General features: G+C 37.4%; 1 protein-coding gene across 1 annotated transcript; it reads left to right on the top strand.

Moving 5' to 3' along the window:
• Positions 1-501: 501 nt before the first annotated feature.
• Positions 502-10,055, top strand: LOC149039793 (uncharacterized). The gene is made up of 2 exons (XM_089182044.1): positions 502-914; positions 4,664-10,055. The coding sequence occupies exon 2, from the start codon at positions 4,687-4,689 to the stop codon at positions 5,923-5,925; it is 1,239 nt and encodes a 412-aa protein (XP_089038170.1). The 5' UTR covers positions 502-914; positions 4,664-4,686; the 3' UTR covers positions 5,926-10,055.
• Positions 10,056-10,842: the final 787 nt, after the last annotated feature.

Here is a 10,842-nt window from a genome sequence, read left to right on the forward strand (position 1 = left end):
ACCATCAAAATCAACTGAACAAACCCAGCGTGATATAGCAAATTTTTCTCCTTTGCCATGTGGCCTGTTTCGCGGGTTCTACAAACTGAAACCAAAATTAGTTAGTGTAACGAATTAGAATCGAAAGTTATCAAAATGAACTGAATTACATTTTAATGAGAATTTTAACTTTTAGAAAGGTTTACTAGATTCATGGAAAGCAAAGATTGGAGTGGCTTTGGGTGTTTAAGCCCCGATTTCTCTCCTGGAATGCCGGTGTCACAGCGGATTTGGACCCCCCGCGGATTTATTTTTATATTACATCGAACTCAATCTTATTTTCTAATTTTAACGATTATTAATTGCTGAGGGATCCGAAATAACACCTTAACAATTACGAAGACTTCTAGAGTCTAGCGATCTGCAGACAATGCAGAGCCACTCGCCCTCCGGGACAGTCTTAAATGGTCTTAGATCCCTCGCAGCTCATGTGTAACCTTTCCTCGCACAACTCGCACTGTACCATGTCATCCCAACACTCGATCGGGCATTGAACAATGACAAAATAAATTAGTATCACAAATTTTTCTCTCATTGAATCGCGATGACGTGGAACGTTCATTCAGTAAAGACTCTCAAACTAATGATTGTGATACTCTCGCGGACATGGCGAGAACAGAGTATTTCGCGGGAATTTTGAAAACTAAGACTGTTCTTAAAATAAAATGATACGGGCAAAGATCGACGTTAAGGTATAATGCGCAAGAAAGGTCCTTGTCCAAATGCTCAATCTCGTTCCCAGTGTCCTTTCTTCCCTGTTCAAATGAGCAACACAGAGGAACGTGTTGGTGAGGCGGCGTTTACAAGATAATAGTGTCAGTTGTATGAGGTGACTCCGTAGTCTTGAGGCGAATTTGGAAACACAAACTTGTAAGGTATGAGTAGAATGTTAAATTTAGCTTATTGCCCACGAGGGCAGAAGTGGCTGGATATATACCTAAATATTAGACGGTTTGGTGTGAAGTAACACTTAGTAATTTTACGAGTTGTGCCAACAACGCTCGTAAAGTTACTCAGCGTTACTACCCACCAAAAGCGTCTAATATTGAATAAGGAATTCATTTTCCAACTGCCTTATTTTGTATTTCGAGGGCCATAGTTTTCAAGTTGAATTTTTTTGACAGCTGAGCTATGAATTAAGTCAGGAGGCTTCACTTTACTTAACCAAGATAAGGCATTAGTCAAGAGTACACAGGTTTTGTGTGGAGACTAACTATGAGTGCGTGTCTGGGTTTAGGTAGAAAGTACATGTTTCATCGTCTGTTTATCAAAAAGTTGTCACTTAATTTTTCGTTTCGGTGACTGTGATCCTGTGTGAAAGCTTGCAATGGAGCTGGCTTCATTTATTATCTCTTGTCGATTCATATCTACCGGTACTCAGTAAAATTGAATACATTTTTCCAGTCTTCTAAACAAATCGCAGAGGTTTTTCTTTTGTTGTTATGAAATGGTTCGATGGTGTTGCTATCATTAACAATTTCATAGTTATGCGTGCAGTACATGCTGGTAGAGTACCCTGAGGAACCTTGGTTGTATTCAGTGGCCCAGGTTCAAGAGTTTCATTCATCTGGGTTTCTTTTTCAAATGCGATGGAGTTGTCGCTATAAATTAAAAGAACTGAAGTAGTTTGTTTTCATTTTAAATTTACTTTCAACTGTTTAAGTGTTTCCACTGCCATTTAGCATATCTTGAACCAAATGGATATCTCAATGAAACCAATGTTTCAGCAGTGATGCTCACAGGTAAACTGCAATTTACGCAATTGCAGAAAAGGAAGGCCAAAAAAATGTAGGTTTTGACTTCATTCAAACCTGTGCCTCCCAGGTACTACCAAGTGATCTGTGAAGAGCACACACCTATCTTTTTTCGTGAATGCACCATGGAAAGTTTGGATGGACGAATAGTTAGCAAATCCTTCTCCTTTTGAGATGGCTGTCCCTTTGTCACCCAAAAGCATATGAGAGAGTTTCCTTACTAAAGAAATGTACACTTAATAAGTTATTTAGGCAACAGATAATTTGGAATAAAACAGATGAATGTATTTTGATGAAAACAAGGTTCAAAATAAGAGCCGGCTGTCGGCGGCAGCCGCAACTTTTAGGACACTTATCAGCGATTTTTCACCGAAGAACTAGAATTTCATAACAAAATATTACGCTTACTGATCGTCCAACTGAAGTAAAAGTCGCCGTCATGCTATGGTAAAGATTTCGTATTAGGCAATTAAGCAGCCAAGAAATGTTTTAAAAGGTTTTCGGAAACGTAAACGAGTATAAAGTTTCGAAATTTGAAGCGTGCTACAGGGAGTATTTTTGTTTACAGTCTTCAGTTTTCTACGTATTTTTTCAAGCGTGAAACATGCAAGTTTGGTTGCACACCCTCACATTACCGTGTTTATGTTTCTGCACTTACATACTACCTTTAATCAAGATTTATTTTCTGCCAAATCCTGTTCAATGTCGTTTGCAAAGCCTTCTTACGCGTTCAAATTAAAGTCGGTACTGTACAGTACGGATTTCCCATGGGGAAGCGCGACAGCTTGTCTCGACGAAGTTGTATATTTCACGCTTGAACAAACACCGAAAAATTTAGCCGTTCGCTACATTTTCTTAGAAAAGGAATTGCTGCCACAAAACATGTTGATCAAATAAAGATTCTGATGCTGAAATTATTTTAAGCAATTTAAGGTAATCCTTTCTATACTATTAAGAAATCATGTTGAGTGTTGAAGACGTTGACTGCTCATTTACTAATAACAGCCAGGAAAAAACATGAGCCTTGATAAAAGCCTACAAATTCACGCTAAAAGCTGAAAAATTATTTTGAACCCTGAAAAGTCAGGATTTTTCCCTCAAGTGAAAGACCAAAAACCTGAAGTTTAAAGACAGGTGCAATTATACAGTTAGGAAACGTTTATACTCATTGAGAGGATTTGATGTAGGAGTGTTGATGAAAGAAAGTAATTTTTCTATTTTTATGGCTATTACCTAATATAGGAGGCGAAGCCATGTATGTCGTTGAAATGAGTCAGTGATTGATTAATGGTAACAATAGAATTTGTATCTTGACCCAAATTTGACCCGATGTTTCCTGGTGCTAATGATTGTTTATTTCAGAGCACAAAAGAAGATGATAAGCATAAATTTATCTCAGTATGGTGCTTGAAAAAACAAAGCTTTTCCTTATAGAAATATCTTAAAAAGTGTCATTGAGGACATAGAGGAATTTTTTTGTCTTAAGAGTAAGCATTTTAATGCTTGAATTAGGGAATTATGCCCGGTAGATTGGAAAATAAAGTTTTTTTTAGTCCTTGCAGTGACACTACAACAGATGATAACATCTCTCAAAATAGTTTTACACTGGTGTCTCTGGCACGTAATTGACAACAAGACTTTTCATTGCATAAATATCTAGATAGGTGATCTGTTTGTCATACAAGCTCTAAAGACTAATTTTATTTATTTGAAGAGGGGGCATTTTACCATTTCAATCAACAACTTATAACCAAAAGAGCTGCCAAATTTGAGAAGGGAGCGAGGTGTGAAATAAGATACCTTGAGTTTAACATGTGACCAGTGGAAGGGTGAGATGGCGGAATATCCTACAATGGGGAATGTCTTGTTGTGCTAAACAAAGACAAATTGTGGTGAAATGAAAAAATGAATTTTAATCAATAAGCAAAATCAAAAGGAGCATAGTTTAATTATTATTTGGGCCTAGAGGATAGACTGATAGAGGAACAGTGAGCTTTTTGAGCCAGCAGATATGAATTATCATAACTGTTCCTATTGTTATCATTATTATATTTAATATTGTTAATATTATTGTTACCATTCAATTATTGGTTGAGTGTCAAATAATCAGTATATTCTTGAATCATCTTTCTCTTAAGGAACAGGGTACTTGTAAATATGTGGGATGCAGTTGGCTTTCTGCATCTGAAACAAATCTTCTGCAACACTACCTTCTAGTATCATACAATCTTGAATTCTTTTCCATACTTTATACAAATTGTGCTACACATGTAGTGTTAAACTCCTTTTTTTAATTTTTATCATTGTTTTTACCTTTTAACCAGATTCTTTCTATTAAAGTCTATTGGGAATCTCTTTTGTAGTGTCCATTAGAAAATTCTGTTGTCTACTTTTGTTACTTTGGGTTGCTCCACTTGATGGTGACAGGTGGAGTGACTTTTCCAATTAGACAAGTTCATTGAACAAATTGTTCACACAATGACAACAATAGATTAAAGTTTAAAATCACAGGGACAACATGTAGATTGTGTGAACTGGTTGTGTGAAGCTATGTAAAGGGACTTGTTGGAAATGCACTTCTCTTTGCATGTCCTTACTCGTGGGAAGGTTTTTCTTTCAGGGCTTTGGCCAACAACTGCACTGTCTGTGAATTCTGTTATTAGTGGCAATTGTCATTCATAAAACTTCCTTTTCTGGAAGAGTATTACTGTTTGAAATATTTTTACCCAACTCACCATCCAATTTCTTTGTTTATTCAAACTTCTATACATTCCTTCTGAAACCCTGTCAATATGCCTAATTGGTTTAGTGAATCTTTTTTTTTTTCTTTTTTTTTGCTTTTAACATTTTCTAACACTTTTTCTTTCAAGGACTGTTTCTAATTTATGCTTCCATGGCCAAAAGAAAAACATCCACTACTGGAGCAAAGCCATATCAGTGCAAAAATTGTGACCAGTGTTTTGCGAGAAAAGGAAATCTAAAAAGACATGAGAGATCACACACTAGAGGAAAGCCATACCAGTGCAAAACCTGTGACAAGTGCTTTGATAAAAAAAGAGATCTAGAAGTCCACGAGAGATCCCACACTGGAGAGAAGCCATACCATTGTAAAACTTGTGACAAGTGGTTTACTCAGAAAAGAAATCTACAAGCTCATAATAGGTCTCACGCTGGAGAGAAGCCATACTATTGCAAAACTTGTGACAAGCGGTTTACTAGGAAACAAGATCTGCAAAGACATGAAAGATCCCACAATGGAGAGAAGCCCTTCCAGTGCAAAACTTGCGATAAATGCTTTGCACAGAAAAGCAGTCTTAAACTTCATATTAGGTCTCACACTGGAGAGAAGCCATACCATTGCAAAACTTGTGACAAGTTGTTTGCACAAAAGGGTCATCTAACAGTACATGAAAGATCTCACACTGGAGAGAAGCCCTTCCAGTGCAAAACTTGTGATAAGTGCTTTACTCACAAAAGCAATCTTAAACTTCATATTAGGTCTCACACTGGAGAGAAGCCATACCATTGCAAAACTTGTGACAAGTGGTTTGCACAAAAGGGTCATCTAACAGTACATGAAAGATCCCACACTGGAGAGAAGCCATACCAGTGCAAAACATGTAATAAGTGGTTTACTCGTAAAGGAGGTCTACAAGTACATGAAAGATCTCACACTGGAGAGAAGCCATACCAGTGCAAAAGCTGTGACAAGCGGTTTACAAGGAAACAAGATCTGCAAAGACATGAAAGATCCCACACTGGAGAAAAGCCATACCAATGCAAAACATGTAATAAGCGGTTTACTCGTAAAGGAAATCTACAAGTGCATGTAAGATCCCACACTGGAGAGAAACCATACCAGTGCAAAACTTGTGACAAGCGGTTTACTTGGAAACAAGATCAGCAGAGACATGAAAGATCCCACACTGGAGAAAAGCCATTCCAGTGCAAAGCTTGTGATAAGTGGTTTACTCATAAGGGAACACTACAAAGACATGAAAAATTGCACTCTGGACAGCAGTCATATTCTTCAGATTATGATGAATCATTTACTTGCTGGATTTGCCAGGAGGGACTGAGCAGTGCTTCCCAGCTTGTTAACCATTATGAGGAACACATGGGGTTGCCTTGATTTTATTGTTGATACATGTAAGTCTATCTTATTTAAGATTACCAAAAATTACATGAAATGAACACAATAGGGAAGCAGATGCAGTATAGATATAAAGTTTTGCCAATACACTCTCTTTAGGTTAGATTGAAGCTATATTTTGGTGAAAAAGGCAAAGTTTTCCATTTTGCCCTTCACGAAATTCAGTGGATTGTAACTAAACTTGGTGTTGGGTCATTCACATATAGCAATTATTGAAATGATGGCAGATTTTGGAAGTACACGTCAATGACAAGAGTAAGCTTGTTACATGTTAGAGGAGATCCATGGTAAAAAAAACAGAGCAGCAGAAACAAAAAAGTATTTCTTTTTGAAGTAGCTTGATGTTAAAGCTCTAATTTGAAGAAAGCGTTTGATTGTTGTGAGTTTTGCTTGTGACTAATTAGTTCAGCCCAGCACACTGTTAAAAATTGAGGCACAGCTGAAAGTCTGCTGAAATTCCTTCCATATATTTAGTGCTCACTTTTTTCCTCAAATCAAATAATATGTATACAAGACAGATAGGTATTTTCATTTTGTCACAAGAACGAGATGAAGCAAAAAAATAACATGAAATTGAATGTTCCCATTAGGATTCAAACACGCACAGTGTAACAATGTGGCTACCCTCATAACCAAGTACTCAAAAAAAAAATGGTCAGGAGAAGATTTTATGTGTCAGTTGCATGAAGCTATTTCAAAGGACTTGTTGTTGATGGGCTTCTTTCTACATGTGCTGACTTAAATCAAAATTTTCATTTTTGGGCACCTGCCAGCAATTGGCATGACAAACAATTTCATAAGTCAGCAGTTCATATTGCTGATGCATGTGTTGTCAGTGATCACCATAACAGGCATGGATTTTATCAGTGGTTAATAAGATGGGCATGTATTTTTGCTAGCTCTTAAATGGCAGAGCAACAGAAAAAGGGCCCCTAAGCGATTATTTCAAGCAATTGTCACAAGTCACAAGTGACTTTTTAAAGCTGATGGAAAGGAGATGAAAAGCTAACAGTTGGGGAGTATGTTTTAACCCTTTAACTCCCATAAGTGACCAAGACAGAATTTCTCCTTACAATATCAATACAATATAAAGCACACAAGTGATGAGAATAAAGAAAAATATTTGTTAGATGATTATTAATTGATCCAATACCAAATTCTCAAAACTAACATCTCAAGAACTATATGGCAGACAGTAAGGAGAATTACTAATGAGATCTTGGGAGTTAAAGGGTTAGAGTCCAACAAGTCATTTCAAGGCGATCACTGGATCACAAAGTACGTAAAACTCCTGTCACATTTCCAGAGCTCAAAGAGCTTAATAAGCTTACAGTAGAAGAGAAATTGTGATCTGATATTTAAAGAACGTTTGAGTTTTGTAGTAAAATGAATAATTTTGATTTCTCAGATTGACTATCTTATAAAGTGGGACAGGTGTAGTGTTTAGACATTTCATTACTGTTATATAGAGTTATCAGTGCAAAAAGAATCATGGTACTGTAACATGGCGCTGGTGTAGATTAAATAAACCTGTTGAGTTTATCTGCACTTATCTGGGTATTAAGTAACAGGCCATCATTACAACAGGTGCAGCTATTAACCACTAGCTGGCCAAATGCTATATGCTATGCCACTTTTACAATCTGCATCTAATGACAATGTCATTTATTTTTAAATAGAGGTTGACTGGTTTTCTTTGTCAGTAATGCTCTTCAATTATCTTACAAGCTAATGTTTTGTTTTCTAAGGATGCCTTTGCTTCCTCTTTCCTTTAATTTTTCTTTAAGCTGAGGAACTGTCATTTTTGTAAAGTCAACTGAGCTCAAAGGTGCAGCAGAGTGAGTTTGAGATGCAACAGCACTTTAACCACTCTGCAGATTAGATAGAGGTGGAGTAGTAATTTCAGGGGGTACATTCTTTTCTCTTTTGGAATATGTCCTCCTCCCAGTTCTCTATTTTGTGTTTCTGATAGGATCTGGGCTCTCTTTCCCTTTTTCTTAAGTACCATTAGCATGACTCTTGACAAAGAACATCTCCAACAGAGTCCCAATTGTTGAATTTCCAGAAAACAGTGGACCCTGCGACATCAATGATCCTTTCAACCCTTGCCCTGTAAATGTTTTTACTACTTGGTACATTTGGAAAAACCATGGGATATGTGGGAAACCATTATGTGAATGTATTGGGTAACTCCCTCTTGGGATCTTTGGGCACTACCGTATTTTTGTCTTGGATGCCTTTTAAAATCTGCGACTGTGACAAGTTTCTCTCAACTACACTTGTCACGCAGTTCTTGCTCTAGGTGGCGCTTGACCAAATAAACCTACATTTTTTAGCTTTTTATACAAGAGGATTGATCAAGAAAGGTAAAAAATGTGAAAAACTTTCGAGATTTTTTGTAGGAATGGTAAATTTTACGTTTAGAGAGGTCCATGTAGGTGAAAAATCGATGGGAAAATCGTAGCGTTTCTCTCTTCTGTCGTTTAGTACTTGAAGACATGCGAAAATCAGGAAGTAGGGCTCTTGTACAAAACAAAACCCAACATTCATCAGGCTATAATTTTATTGTTTATCATTATCGCATAGTTCACAAAAAGGAAACTGTGACAGGAGAGTAGATTTTAAAGTCGCATGTCGCGTGCTTGTTCCCGTGTGTAACAACTTCGGCTTTTCAAGACCGTGGATGACGGGGAAACTCTGCCCCCCTAATTTGATAGGAAGTATGAATAGCCCCACAAAATCCATTAGCTGCGCCATGTTTCCAGGAAATAAGACTGGAAAATGTTTTTTCCACTTTTCACCATGAAGAAATTCCACGTAGAAATAGTATTTGTCGCGTGACTGCGTGACCTTTCATGAGAAGTAAAATTTTTTTTTTTTTTTTCAAGAAGACACTTCTGGAAAGTTCTTAATCCTTCTGTTATCTTATTTGCCTGTCCTTTGACTGCAAATATCATCTGCATTTGCTATTATTTTCGCTGATAGTTATGGCCTTTCCTTCGTGCACGTGCGAGCCAGTTCATATACAGCACTCTTTCGAGTTTCTTTGCGTGCTATCGGGCTTAGGGTGAATAGGTTTGGCTCAAAAGATATCTGCACGCTGCAACACGGGTTCCTATGTTTTCTCCTTTTTCTTTATTTGTATATTTATTCTCTTCCTTGCATTATCACACATGTATGTTTATTTTGCTCCCTCAGTGCGTTCCCTCAGATTTGGAAGTAGGCTATGAAATGTCAATATTGAGCAGAACTGAAACCTCTTCTATCACTATTTGTTTCAGAGAACCCCTGTTATTTATAACTTTATTTCTCAAGATAATGTGTTTTTATTTGCCATCTATTTCCATTAGAACATGAAACTAGGTCTTGAGAAGTTTTTTTGTTTCGTGACTCCCAAAAACTGTGTTTGCGACAGCATCAATTGAGAAATCAAAGGAAAATTACGCCCGAGAAATTCGCTTTAAGCCTTCTACCCGCAGAAGACAAATCCACGTAATGAAGCGTTCTAAAACCTCTGTCAACTAGAGACGTTACGTGATGTCAAATATTTACACTAAATCTGTGACCTGACCTGAGGCTCAAACGGATCACGTACTCGTACATGTAACGTCCGAAAAATGTCACGCATGTATAACACCGTAGGCGCACTTGGCGAATTCTATCCATTGGTTTCAATAGTAAAGAGACAACTTATTTACTATTTGTATAGGAGCAAGCTTATTTACCCTGCTTGTTAAACTCCTTGATGAAGTCTACTATTGTCAGACAAAAAGCGTGGGAGATAAATGCAAGTTTTTACTTTCTCAGTTCGAGCAGTGATGCTCACTAGTTTGTTCCGTCAAAAACGCTTTTAATGTTAAGTCACGTCGACCTCGACAGAAAAATTAAGCTCACCCTGTCATAATCAATGGTTTGATACCGTAAGTACCAATTTAGGTACATCATTGGGCTTTGATCACAATAATGAAAAAAATGCGCGTTTCCTCGCGCTCGCCACACACTGTTAATTGGAAAATTATTCTACTGTAGGGCGATGTCGCTTAGCTTGGCGCGTCTTGACTATGGCCAACAAAAATTCTCAGAGTGAACCCCATGAAATTCTCGGAAAATGTTTTAAAAACTTTGTCCACCCTTAATTTGCATGCAGAAAAAAAAGGCAAATTCCGAACGGTATTTCAAAATATTTTGTTCATTGGTCAATTTATAAACTGTTTTATAACAGCCCGAGGAAAAAGAAAAATTGAAACAACCGGCATGTCGGTCAAATGAATTCCAATTTTTTCAACAAGGAGTTTGTAAGTTCATATTTCCCAGTAAATTTAAGAGGGAGTAAATATTTTGTGACAGCCAAAGATAAAATCTCTGAAACTCTTAAAGAGTTTACACTTCCGGGAATATTTTCCTTTCTCCCGCAACAGCGTAACGGACTATGTAGTGTAGGTGTATCAGTTGTATTACGTCTTCATAGTGATGCCATATAAGAAATCGAGTGTCTAAAAAGCCCTCAATTCAACCTACCACTCGAATTGTTAGATTCAAGATGGCGCAGCTGTCTTGTTCATTTGAAACTAACTGCAGAACCAAATGCTGTTTTTCTCACGCTGGCCAGGGACGGCAATAGCTAATACCTCTAAATTCGTGGGTGTAAAGCATAAAAAAAAAAAACATTTGGGAGACGTCAATGTATCCCAAAGATGCGTTTCTTCGGAGAAGATGCTTATTCTGGTTTGTATTGGCTTATTTGGAGATTACGAAGGCCGCGATTTCAAGATATGCCTCAAATATCGTGCACAACTTGCTGTGATACTCAGACCTTCGGGTTCGTAAATGCCAGTATCCTTTGTGGTATAACGGGCCAGTATAGCGGAGAGCCAATCAGAATGAAGAATCTAGCAC

The sequence above is a fragment of the Pocillopora damicornis genome, chromosome 9 (genome assembly GCF_964200805.1).
Source record: "Pocillopora damicornis chromosome 9, jaPocDami1.2, whole genome shotgun sequence".
Taxonomy (NCBI): Eukaryota; Metazoa; Cnidaria; class Anthozoa; order Scleractinia; family Pocilloporidae; genus Pocillopora; species Pocillopora damicornis.